The sequence below is a fragment of the Myotis brandtii genome, unplaced genomic scaffold (genome assembly GCF_000412655.1).
Source record: "Myotis brandtii unplaced genomic scaffold, ASM41265v1 scaffold39, whole genome shotgun sequence".
In the NCBI taxonomy this organism is placed as follows: Eukaryota; Metazoa; Chordata; class Mammalia; order Chiroptera; family Vespertilionidae; genus Myotis; species Myotis brandtii.
The window spans coordinates 2,561,197-2,574,465 of record NW_005364953.1 but is presented as its reverse complement, the minus strand read 5'-3'; the positions used below and the strand labels follow the sequence as shown (position 1 = coordinate 2,574,465).

Below are 13,269 nucleotides of genomic sequence, written 5' to 3'. Positions count from 1 at the left end.
GGTGTGGGGCTGGCCGGGTCTGGGTCTTGTGCAATTTCAAGGTGCACGCGGGTGGGCAGGGACTTGACTCTAGGTCCCGCACCCCAGACTCCGACAGGAGGGAGATTTTAATATACATTTTACTAATTTTCTTTCATCTCTGACACTTCTATTATAGAGAAAGGGCAAATAGCAATATTAAAATATTTCCTCTAATTAATTCCCTTTTATTGTACACGAATTTCGTGCACCGAGCCACTAATAAAAAATAAAGATAATAACAAATGTTAGCAAGGAAAAAGCAGAATGCTAAAACATGGCTAGTAAGAACATAAAATGCTGCTGCCATTTTGGAAAAACAGTTTGGCAGCTCCTCAAAAAGTTACCATATTGACCCTGCAACTCAAATGCTAAGGTATATATTACGCAAGAGAAATGAAAACATGTCCAAATAAAATCTTTTACAAGAATACTCTTAACAGCAGTATTCAATTTTACTAGCCAAAAAGTGGAAACAAACCAAATTTAAGGAATAAATTAATAAACATATGACATATTCATACAATGGAATATTTGGCAATAAAAAAAGAATTTATAACATATACAACATGGATGAACCTTGAAAACATTATCCTAAGTCAAAGAAACCACTGTAAAAGGACCATTTATTACATGATCCTATTTATATGAACAGTCCAAAATAGGCAAATTTATAGGAAGTAGATTAGTGGTTGTTTAGACCTGTGGCAGGTAAGGAGAAAGTGAATGCTAATGGGCAAGAGGTTTCTTTCTGGGGTATTGAAAAATATTCTAAAATTAGATTGTGGTGATAGCAGAACAACTCTGAATATACTAAAAACCATTGAATTTACTAGTACACTTTTTAAAAGGGTGAATTTATGGTATATGAAGTATATCTCAAATTAGTAATTTTTTAAAATTAGGCCAAAACTAAAAAATAAAATCAGTATTTGATTCCCTTGGGGACAGAAAAGGAAACCACAAAACAGTTAAAAACAATTTTTTGAAATATATTTTTATTGATTTCAGAGAAGAAGGGAGAAGGAGAGAGAGAGAAAAACAATGATGAGAGAGAATCATTGATGGACTGCCTCCTGCACGCTCCCTACTAGGGATCGAGCCCACAACCCAGGCTTGTGCCCTTGACGGGAATCAAACCTGGGACCTTTCAGTCTGCAGGCCAATGTTCTATCTACTGAGCCAAACCGGCTGGGGCTAAAAACAATTTTTAAATAAATCAAATTTTAAAAATTAGGATGATAAATAAGAGCTAATGAAAAGAATTAAAAGTCAGGAGGGGAAAATGTTTAAAGCTATATATAAAACTGTAAATATGAAAACTGGGTACAAAATAAATAAAATATGTACTATTTGATGTACAAAAACAAATATGATTACACAATATAAAAAAGAAAAAGAGAATATCATCTCCCTGACTCAGATAAACTGACTGGAGATATTCTAAAACTAGACTTACTTTCTAGATTTCAGTCCTTTTCTATGTTTTACAACTGTCTGTTTATGTTAACCAACTAAATTTATAAAAGAAACGTATTTAAGATTATTCCAAATATAATATGGGATATAAATAAACAGAATATATTATGCGACTATGAGAGTTTTAAAGCATGGCTCTAAATAGTTTGACATTCTTCCCCAAGAAGTCATGTCCTTTCTCTAAAATAGTGCAGGAGAAGTAATGGTGCTTCCAAGATTCGGTGACAGGCCATTCAACTTCTGCATTGGGTTCTTGAAGCACTAGAGAACTAGATACTTCTTCCTGCACAGGATACTCTCTCCAAACCCAGAAGCCAATGGAAGGACCAGTTGTAGGTCTTCCAGGTACAGTTCCAGCTGAGCCAGTCTTCAAGTCATTGCAGACTAAGCACCAAACATAGATAAAGAAGCCTCCAGATTATTATATTCCTTAACTGTTTATGTCACCTCCAGACAATCAAGCTGCCTCAGCTAAGGCCCCAGCCATCATGCATAGGAACGCAGATGAGCCATCCCTATTTAGTTCTGTCTATATTCTAGGCCCACAGAATCATTAAGCATAATAAAATGGTTGTTCTTTATTATAACTAAGTTTGGGGTAGCTTGTTATGCAGCAATAAATAAATTGGACAGGGGTTATTTTCATTAATAAAGATACAAAAATATTTAATGAAATCTTACAAAAAGATCACCACATCACATTAAAAGAGTATTCATGAAGATCAAATAGAATTTATACTAGAAATATAAGGCTGCTGTAATCAAAATACAAGCTTATCACATTGAAATACATTTTAAGATTTTAATCATCAAATAGTATGTTAAGAACATATTTTTTAAAAATCTTATTCAATAAAATTCAATATCTATAAATAAAATTCAACAGAACTAGGGGCATATTCATGGTTTCTTCTTTCTTAAAATGCAAGAACTAGCTTAAAACCAACAGCCAATCTTGTACTTACTCAATCTCACTTACAATTACTAAAACAGAAATATCTTGGAGATACAAAAAATGAATAATACACATTACCTGATCAAGGAATTAACAATATAGAAGCAAATTCAGACATATGCATAACTGTAACACAATATACCAAGTGCTATAATGAAAAGGGAAAAGTAAGAAATACATTCAATGAGAATGGGAGAAGGAAACAGAGCCCAAAAATGCTTCTCAAGAGTGACATTTGGTTTAGTCAATCCTATGTGATATAGAAAGGAGGAAAAAGGGCTATTCCAGGCACAGAGAAAAAGAAGAAGAAGGGTCTTGGGGCAGAAAACATACTGTGGCTGGTGAATAGTGAGTATCACAAAAGGAAATCTGAGCTGGAACTGTTCTAGATAAGGAAGAACTCTTAAAAGTTTGTAAACAGGAGACTTCCTTGATCAAATTTGGTGTTCAATAATGCAAGTAGAAGTATACAAAAAATAAGTACATAAAGTAAACTGAAGGTGGACAGAGGATTCAGGGGAATCAATGCAGATATACTATGGACATTCTGCTTTTAAGAGGGAAAGCACATTTAGAAACAGAAAAACAAATGGCTTAGAGGTACAATCTTAATATATGACAATCCATAAGCAACAACACTAAAATAAGAAAAATGTTAATTCTTTAAATGTTGAGATACTATTAACAAAAAAGAATTAAATATAAGGCTAAACCCTCACATTTCATACTAAAACTTTTTGATAAGACAAAAAGTTAAACAAAAACCCAACAGACTAGACAAAAATAGAATAGCCTAATTAGAATAAAGTTGAGATCTTATATTAACAAAAATGAACAAATATTATGGAGAAAAGGTATAATATAATAAAAAGAAAAGTAAGTAAATGATATAATATAAATAAGATAATTTATACCTTCAATAAAATTAACCCAAAATGGGAACTAAAGGAGATAATTTTTTAAATTAGGGATGACTAAATATAGTATAGTAACATAGATATTCTTCTTTAAAAATATCGAATGTACACACAAAATCTTTCAAAATATTAAACAAATTAAATCCACACCCTAATCACAAACATATGAAAGCAAGCCATATGTAAATAAATGAAGGTCAATTCAAATGTAAGAAAATACAATGTTCTGCACAACTGGTGATAGCTTAAAAACTAACAATTTTTTATAATTTTACATGGAAAAATGATCTTTATTAGTCCCAATTAATAATTTAAAAATTCATTTACAAAACTGCATATATTTAGATGAGTCCTTATCAATAAATAAGATTTATATTTCAGTTTTTTAATTAGCAAAAAACTTAAATGGCTAGTTCTCCCTAACCCATCCAGGTGTGCCTTTTATTGATTTGCTAATTCTATGAAGGAAAAAAAAAATTTCCCTATAGCTTTCATAAATTAAATAACTTTATTAAGCATGTATATTCTTTGAGTACAGTGTTTTCTCAATATTTAAAAACCATATGGGTTTAGCATGCATCCATTATAAAACCTAAATGCTATTGTCTTAAGATTATGAAGAAACAAAATTAGGATGATTTGACATGGTTATAACTTTTTACTCTTCTGTTAAGAAACAACACAAGTAATCAAATTTGCAATAGACAAGTGATCAAAATAATTCAGTTCACTAAAGAGGATAGTGGTTATATTATGTCACTCAACCAAGAATTCTATATTGGCAAAGGACTTCATATTTTGATGGCAGCTATATAAATTCATGGAAAATTGAAACCTCATAATCAGGGTTTATATCAGCATATTTTTTACCAAATAATTATTATATGCCGATAAAAGAAAATAATGCAGTAGAAAATGATGTAAAGCACAGCTTAACACTCTTATGTATGAATATATATCCCTAGTTTTCTAACTAATTTGTTGCTTTTTTCAAATGATCAGTGTTAGAATTTTTTAAACACAATTTGAAAAACCAGGGATATATGTTATATAATTCACTCAAGTTCAAAATAAATTGAGAACATGATAAACATTACCTGCATAGCACTCTTGCCCATTTTAACAACTTCAAACAACATCATGTTTTCCACTCCATTCTGTTGGTGATGACCATTCATTCGGTTTGGACCAGAAGGAGGTTTTCCTCCATTTCCACTTTTGCCCTTTTCTGCTGGGCCCTTTTTGCCTTTTTTACAAGTCTGCACAAAAACACAAGTTGGTTAAGTTATATCACTATGTTTGAGAGTTCAAATTAAAACTAAAGAAGCAGACCTGGCCAGCACAGCTCAGTGGTTGAGCATCAACCCATGAACCAGGAGGTCACAGTTCAATTCCTGGTCAGTGCACATACCCAGGTTTTGGGCTCAATCCCCAGTGTGGGGCATGCAGGAGGCAGCCATTGATGTTTCTCTCTCTCTCTCTCTCTCTCTCTCTCCCTTTCTCCCTTCCTCTCTGAAATCAGTAAAAGTATATATATTTTTAAAACTAAAGAAGCAACTGATGGGATACATAATCATGCTTAAACCTAAAGGGAAGTGGCATACATGTCATATAAAATGATATGGTTGTGCCGTAGCTGGTTTGGCTCAGTGGATAGAGAGTCAGCCAGAGGACAGACGGGTCCCAGGGTCGATTCCACTCAAGGGCACATGCCCAAGTTGCGGGCTCAATCCATAGTGTGGGGGTGTGCAGGAGGCAGTTGATCGATGATTCTCTCTTATCACTGATGTTTCTCTCTCTCTCTCTCTCCCTCTCCCTTCCTCTCTAAAATCAATATATTAAAAATTATTTAAAATTATATGGTGTGATAGCCTCTTTGTGGTATCAGTTTTTTCATTTATACTACCATGAACCTCACATGACATTTTAGTTAGCCTTTGAACACTGACAAACTTCATAAGGCCAAACTTCTACTCCTATTAGCTGAGTGATCTTAGGCAAGTTACTTAACCATGCTGTGCTTCAGAGAGATTTCTAAAATGTAAAGTGAGAATAATAAAAGTGTGCCTACTTCATGGGGTTGCTGCTTGATCAAATAAGTAACTCATACTTAGTTTAACATTTTAGCTTAATACCTATTTTTAGTCCTTATAAATCATTAGAGTGCACTGACAAAAGGAATTCCAAACAGCATAAAAATAGGTGTATCAACCTCATTGTCTGGGCCCTCCCTCTGACACTTATTTATCATGAAAATTCAATTTATGTGAACACTATGGAAATGAAGCCCCTTTATAAGAAAATTGTCAATATTGGGGGTGGGGGCTCCATAAATCAGTGAAAAGGTTGCCTATATGCCTAAGTAAAAAATACCTCCCACAGCTTTCTATATCTTGTTATAGAAAAACAAGTCATTCCCAAAATCAGAGTTCTCATTCTAAAATGCCAGAATTGTACTAAAATCTTTACAGATTAGAATAGAGAATTTCCAAGGTCTCTTTTAGACCAACACATTTCTATGACATAGAGCAAGGGTTGGCAAACTTTCTGTAAAGTGCCAGACAGGAAATATATTCTTTGTTTATTTTTACAAACCTTTAAAAATGTAAAAATAAGTCTTAGCTCATAGGCAGTACAAAAACAGGCCACAGTTCGCTGACCCCTTATCTACAGCCAGGTCTACAAATTTATTTCCACTGACGACCTGTATGCTTATATACTTGGCTTAATAAAGGGTCCTTTCTCCTCCTTTAAGAGTCCAAAACCACTCTACTCTTAACTACTTCACAAACCTTACTAACATCTGAAAGAAATTACTGGTTAATTTACATTATTTCGTTAATGATATGCAGTCTTTGTGAACCCAAGTAATTAATTCTTAATTGTAGAATGAAAGGCTTTTGTCCCCAGTAAAAGGAATTTCAAAGATAAGGGTGAAAGAAAAGATCAACTACAAAGAATACACTAGAAAAGTATAAAATGTTAAAGTTAATTAACATGGAGCTATATATTTGCAATTTATCTATCATATGCCTCAATATTCCCTGTTGCTATGAAAAACTAATTAGTACAATTGAAATGGCTCAGTGAATATGCTGTGCTAGGAAAAATAATGTACACAGAGTGATAATACAGGAAAGTACAAGAAGTAAACATGCTAACCCAGTTTCAATCATTTAGAGAGGAAAAGGCTCTAAAAAAAGACTATGAGGTAGTATACTATAGTGCAGCAATTTGCAACCTTTTTCATCTCATGGCACACATAAACTAATTATTAAAACTATGTGGCACACTAAAAGCTGTATTATATATCTTTCTGATATGACAAAAATAATAATTACCTGCCCTTTTATTCCAAAGTGCCTTTTTAAAAAATCAGGTGCCTATACTTGTATACAAGGATTTCTGGTACGAAGAATTAACCAATCAGAAATAACGTTATTAGGCAACATGACCAGTAAGATGAGGCCCGGTGCACGAAAATTCATGCACTCAGGGAGGGGGGGGAGGGTCCTTCAGCCCGGCCTGCACCCTCTCGCAGTCCGCAGTCCGGGAGCCCTAAGGGGATGTCCAACAGGGAGCGGGCCTAAGCTGGCAATCAGACAACCTTAGCACTGCTGTGGGGGCGGGAGAGGCTCTCCCCCACTACCACTGCTGTGCTCACCAGCTGTGAGCCATGAGCCTGGCTCAGGCCTTCTGTCTGAGTGGCGCTCCCCCTGTCGGAGCACAATGACCACCAGGGGGCAGCTCCTGAGTTGAGCGTCTGCCCCCTGGTGGTCAGTGCGAGTCATAGCGACCAGTCATTCTGCCATTTGGTTGATTTGCATATCAGCCTTTTATTATATAGGATATTTATGGTTCAAGACATGGCATTCACACCAGACTGGTATTGTTGTGTTTGCTGTTGTTGTTGTTGTTTTTTATTTGACAATCTAAGGGAAAAGGGGTCAATGTCCCTGACTAAAATAGTCAGGTATTACGTGTTCTAAACATTCTATAGCATACCAGTTGAAAATCACTGTTATGGTGGACTTAAAACACCATCTTTCAACAAATATAGGCTCAAATTCTTTAACCACTGAGTTCTCTGAACCTTAGTTTCCTATCTATAAAATAAGGAAGTTTTCTAATCCACAAAGTTGTTCAAATATTAAATGAGATAACATATATTACCAGAGTGCATGGAACATACATAATATAGTGCCAAACATCAAAATAGTTATTATTATAATCCTGATCTGACCCCTTACACCTCACTCATAGCAGTGGGTATACAAAGTTAATCAAACTATAGCACAAAAACTTTGGGGAGTCCTCTATGCAGTTGCCATTCTGAGTCTTGTCCCAATGTGCAAATTAAATCAAAGTCAAAAGCAGAGTTTCGATTTTGCAAGATGGTTCCAAACAAAAATGTGGTGTTTTTTAAAAATACATTTTTATTGATATCAAAGAAAAGGGGAGAGGGAAAGAGAGATAGAACATTAGTAATGAGAGATAATCATTGATTGGCTGCCTCCTGCACGTCCCACTCTGGGGATCAAGACCTCAACCCGGGCATGTGTGCTGACTAGGAATCGAACCGTGACCTCCTGGTTTATAGGTCGACACTCAACCACTGAGCCACGCCGCCTGGGCCCAAAGTGGTTTTCTAATGAATAACCATACTCCCACTAGAATTATGGCTGTCTTTGGATAGTCATGAGTTAATATTTTTATTCATTCACACTTTCACTCTCTCTCAAAACTTCTACTTTTAAGGGACTAAAAGAGCATATGAAATTATGAAACAAATGAATTATGTGCACTCTAAAATAGTATTCTGACCTAACCAATTTGGCTCAGTTGTTAGAGCATCGGCCATGGACTGAAGGGTTACCAGTTCGATTCTAATCATGGGCACATACCTTGGTTGCAGGTTTGATCCCCAGCTGTGGTCAGGGAGCATGCGGAAGGCAACCAACCCATGAGTCTTTCTCACATCAATATTTCTCTGTGTCTCTCCCCCTACCTTTCCACTCTCTCTGAAGATCAATGAGAAAAAAATATCCTCAGGTGAGGATTAACAAAACAAACAAACAAAAACATAAAATAGTATTCCATGAACTAGTTAAAAATTATGTCCATACATAAAATGGAATGCTATGGCCCCGTCCGAGTGGCTCAGTGTTTGAGCATCGACCTATGAACCAGGAGGTCACAGCTCAATCCCCAGTAGCAGGTGTGTAGGAGGCTGCTGATCAATAATTCTCTCATCATTGATGTTTCTCTCTCTCTCTCTCCCTCTCCCTTCCTCTCTGAAATCAATAAAAATATTTTCCCCAATGGGATGCTAGGACATCATTAAAAATTACAGACAGAAAAAAATTAACCATAGGAAAGCTGCTGACAACATACCATTAGGTTTTAAAAGCAAATTAAACAGTTTGCACAGTATGAATTAACTTAAGTAAAATTCTATGTTCATGTTTATACATAGGTATTATGTACAAAAGTATGTTCACCAAAAATTTTAAAGAATAAATCACCGCCGAAACCGGTTTGGCTCAGTGGATAGAGCGTCGGCCTGCGGACTGAAAGGTCCCAGGTTCGATTCCGGTCAAGGGCATGTACCTGGGTTGCGGGCACATCCCCAGTAGGAGATGTGCAGGAGGCAGCTGATCGATGTTTCTCTCTCATCGATGTTTCTAGCTCTCTAGCTCTCTCCCTTCCTCTCTGTAAAAAAATCAATAAAATATATTTTAAAAAAAAAAGAATAAATCACTATCATATACAGCTTGGCTCAGTGGATTGGCCCCAGGACTGAAGAGTCCCGGGTTTGATTCCGGTCAAGGGCACATGCCCAGGTTGTGGGCTCCACCCCCATTGGGGGGGGTGTGCAGGAGGCAGCCAGTCAATTATTCTCTCTCATCATTGATGTTTCTATCTCTCTCTCCCACTCCCTTCCTCACTGAAATCAATAAACATATAAATAAGTCATATTTGGCACAATGTATTTACAGACATGCACAGAGTCAAATGTACTTTCTAAAATAGCAAAATGATTTGACCATTAGCAAAGTTATCCAGAACCCTCAGGGTACCCACGCATATTCTAAACTTGTATCCTATTGACTCAGAATGTCACTTGACATTAGTTTTACTCATTATAACTACTGTCCACTCTAACCCATTAGATATAAACTGATTGTAGGTTACATTTTTAGCGTGCGTTAGAATAAGAAATTTACTGCTTTGCCTTATATTTGACTACTCGTGGGTAAATAAAAATAAAGCCAACAGAATATCACATTTAGCTTAGCACACTATGCTTCACAAAATGAACTACTAGAAACAACAATGTACTAATTTCTACTTTACAGTAGTGAAAACAGATCTAGACAGAAGCCCAGAAACCGCATGTGTTCAGAAGGCTTACCATACCAATCAGAAAAAAAGGCATTTTTAAGAGACAAAACATCTGAGATATAACTAATACATATATAAAGACCTTGAAAATCAAAACAAAGTCACATATTCTGTACATACTTTTCCTTTGCCTTGCTTTTGGTTTTTTCCTTCAATGTCTTCAAAATCTGTGTCAGAAGAAAAATGTGTTTCTGACTCCCTGTGACAGAAAGATAAGCAATTATTTAAAACCTTCCTTAGAAATATAGATGGAGTTTCTAACTATGGCCATATTTTCTAAAAGAAAGATTTGGTTAACTTATTACAAAACTCCATTATTAGCATTAAATGTAAATAAGATGATTTTCCAAATCATACCTTAGCACATTACCAAACATATAAAATTACGTAACTTGCCCTAGCCAGTTTAGCTCAGTGGATAGAGCGTTGGCCTGCAGAAAAGTCCTGGGTTGATTCCGGACAAGGGCAAGTACCTCTTTTGCAGGCTTGATCCCCGGTAGGGTACATGAGAAAGGCACCAATCAATGTATCTTTCTTATATGGATGTTTTTCTGTCTCTCCCCCTCCCTTCCACTTTCTCTAAAAATCAATGAAAGATTATCTTCGGTGCCCTAGTTGCTTTAGCTCAGTGGACAGAGCGTCGGCCTGCGGACTGAAAGGTCCCAGGTTCGATTCCAGTCAAGGGCACATGCCCAGGTTGCGGCTCGATCCCTAGTAGGGGGTGAGCAGGAGGCAGCCAATCAATGATTCTCTTTCATCATTGATGTTTTTATCTTTCCCTCTCCCTTCCTCTCTGAAAGCAATAAAAATATATTAAAAAAAAAAGAAAAATATCCTCGGGTGAGGGTTAACAACAAAAAAATTACATAACTAGCCCTAGGCGGTTTGGCTCAGTGGATAGAGCGGTTCTCAGTGGATTAGAGCGTTGGCCTGCGGACTGAGGGGTCCCAGGTTCGATCCCCATTAAGGGCACATGCCTGGGCTGCGGGCTCGATCCCCAGTGGGGGAGCCTGCAGGATGCAGCCAATCAATGATTCTCTCTCATCATTGATGTTTCTATCTCTCTCCCTCTCCTTTCCTCTCTGAAATCAACAAAAAAATATTTCTAAAAAATTACATAACTATAAAAACAATAATCTGAAACACAAATGTCTAAACATTTATTTTGTTAATTTTTAACCAAAACATAAAGACGAAACCAGTGACTCTCAAAACTTTAACCCTAGGAACTAAGGTGCTGTTATGATAGCTGGTTCCATTCTCTGATTCAAAGAATACGGTACTCAGGGAAAACTTTTTTTTTTTTAAATTTATATTTTTTTGTTCATGGTCATCCGAGGATATTTTTTCCATTGCTTTTTAGAAAGAGTGGAAGGGGGGAGAAAGGGGGGGAAAGAGAGAGGGAAACATAGATGTGAGAGAAGCATGGATTGGTTGCTTCCCGAACGTGTCTGACCAGGGTCAGGATGTAACCTGTACCCAGGTAGGTATAAGCCCTTGACCCATAAACAGACTCACGATCCTTTGGTGCACAGGCTGACATTCTAACTACTGAACCACACTGGTCAGGGGAGGAAAACTGTATTTTAACACTAGGTATTGCATGAATTTTATTAGAGAATTTTAGCAACATTAAAGATCCTCTTTCCTCTACTACCTCACTCAGAAATACTTATAAATCAAGGTGTAACTGTACAAACCATGTATTTCTGAAAGAATCCTATATAATAAAAGGATAATACGCAAATTGACCCTAAAGGCCAAACGACCGGAAGACCGGTCATTATGACGCACACTGACCACCAGGGGGCAGACACTCAATGCAGAAGCTGCCCCCTGGTGATCAGTGCGCTCCCACAGGGGGAGCTCTGCTCAGCCACAAGCCAGCTGATAGCTGCAAGCGCAGCGGTGGTGGCCTCTCCCACCTCCTCGGGCTGCCAGAGAGATGTCTGACTGCCAGCTTAGGCCCGATTCCCCAGGGAGCAGGCCTAAGCCGGCAGGTGGACATCCCCCAAGAGGTCCCGGGCTGTGAGAGTACGCAGGCCAGGCTGAGGGACCCCACTCCCCAAGTGCACGGATTTTCATGCACCGGGCCTCTAGTATATGTATAAAACACTTTGGCAAACTAAATCATTTGAAACATAGTAGGGAAGTATGCTAATTGACCAAAATCCTTTATGAAGAGGTGGTAAGCTATTGTCAGAAAAACTGGTTCAAAGACTTCTGCATTACTTTGGAGTAGAAGCGGTGATTTTATATAATATGGATATTCTTACACATAGGGAAACAAAGTAATTTAAATGTACATGTGATGCTTCCTTATGTTAACATGGACCTAAATAATAGTAGCATGCCCTCATTTAAATCCTTTAAGGCAAGGCATACTTCCTATTTGGGTCACGATGGATTTTAGAATCAAGCCACACCCATAAAAGATAAATGTTTTACCACTCTAAATGTGTAAACCTAGTACCAGATTTGCTTAAAATATATGGATCAAAGTGAAAAGCTATCTTTCAAAAGCTAGTCTTCTCTAACTATATTTCTTCTATTTCCATTTTTATTGCTACAATAACCAGTTGTCCAGAGGCTGTGAGGTAGGAGGGATACTTTATAAATCTAAAGTAACGGTTAAAATACTGGGGAGGGGGAGCAGGAGTTACTATTTATAGCACTTATTTACAAAGTAATTTAAACAATGTATTGAAGATAGTGGCAATTCTAACTGTGTCCTACAATGTTGTGAGGAAAGGGTGAATGACTACTATAATATTAACCCTGAAACTCGCCTGTTACATCTTAAGAAGATTGCTGTCATCAATATTTTTCTCAGCCAAACCGGTTTGGCTCAGTGGATAGAGCGTCGGCCTGCGGACTGAAGGGTCACAGGTTCGATTCCGGTCAAGGGCATGTACCTTGGTTGTGGGCACATCCCCAGTAGGAGGTGTGCAGGAGGCAGCTGGTCGATGTTTCTCTCTCATCAATGTTTCTAACTCTCTATCCCTCTCCCTTCCTCTCTGTAAAAAAATCAATAAAATACATTAAAAAAAATAAAGATCCAAGGTTTAAAAAAATATTTTTTTTTCCTCACATGCCTATATGGCCTTGCAAAAAAACTGAAAATGTTTTTAAATATCTTGGTATATAGTAATACTTCTTTCTTCCCAAGACATTTGTGGGATACCAGTTCTCTTAGCTCATTTACTACTGTAAGTCTACAAACAAACATTAGTCTTTACAATATTCCAATGGCCACAGAGTAATCAAAGGGTAAATTATATCTTAAACCTCATCTCCAGGTTATCCCAACTAAAAGAATGAGCCATTAGAGTTTGATTACTAACTGGGAAAAACTTCCAAAGAATGCTGAATTGAGTAGTCAGTATAGGAGTCTAAAAAATCCTCAACCAAAGAAATCTTCTCTTGAATCTGTCTTTCTCCAGTGCTTTCCTCTGCTTTTAAAATCAAAACAACAACAGCAGCATATCCTAGGTA

At 36.9% G+C, this 13,269-nt stretch overlaps 1 protein-coding gene across 8 annotated transcripts in view; it reads right to left on the bottom strand.

Moving 5' to 3' along the window:
* Positions 1-13,269, bottom strand: part of STAG2 (stromal antigen 2) — a 153,023-nt gene that overhangs the window by 72,342 nt on the left and 67,412 nt on the right. For 7 of the 8 annotated variants that reach the window (XM_005872705.2, XM_005872708.2, XM_005872707.2 and 4 more), the window contains 2 exons: positions 9,895-9,973; positions 4,467-4,628 (listed from right to left, as the gene is read on the bottom strand). In XM_005872705.2, the coding sequence (XP_005872767.1) occupies positions 4,467-4,628; positions 9,895-9,973 (241 nt within the window). Of the gene's footprint in view, positions 1-4,466; positions 4,629-9,894; positions 9,974-12,563; positions 12,658-13,269 lie in introns of those variants that run through there. The other variant, XM_014544953.1, reaches the window with a different exon arrangement.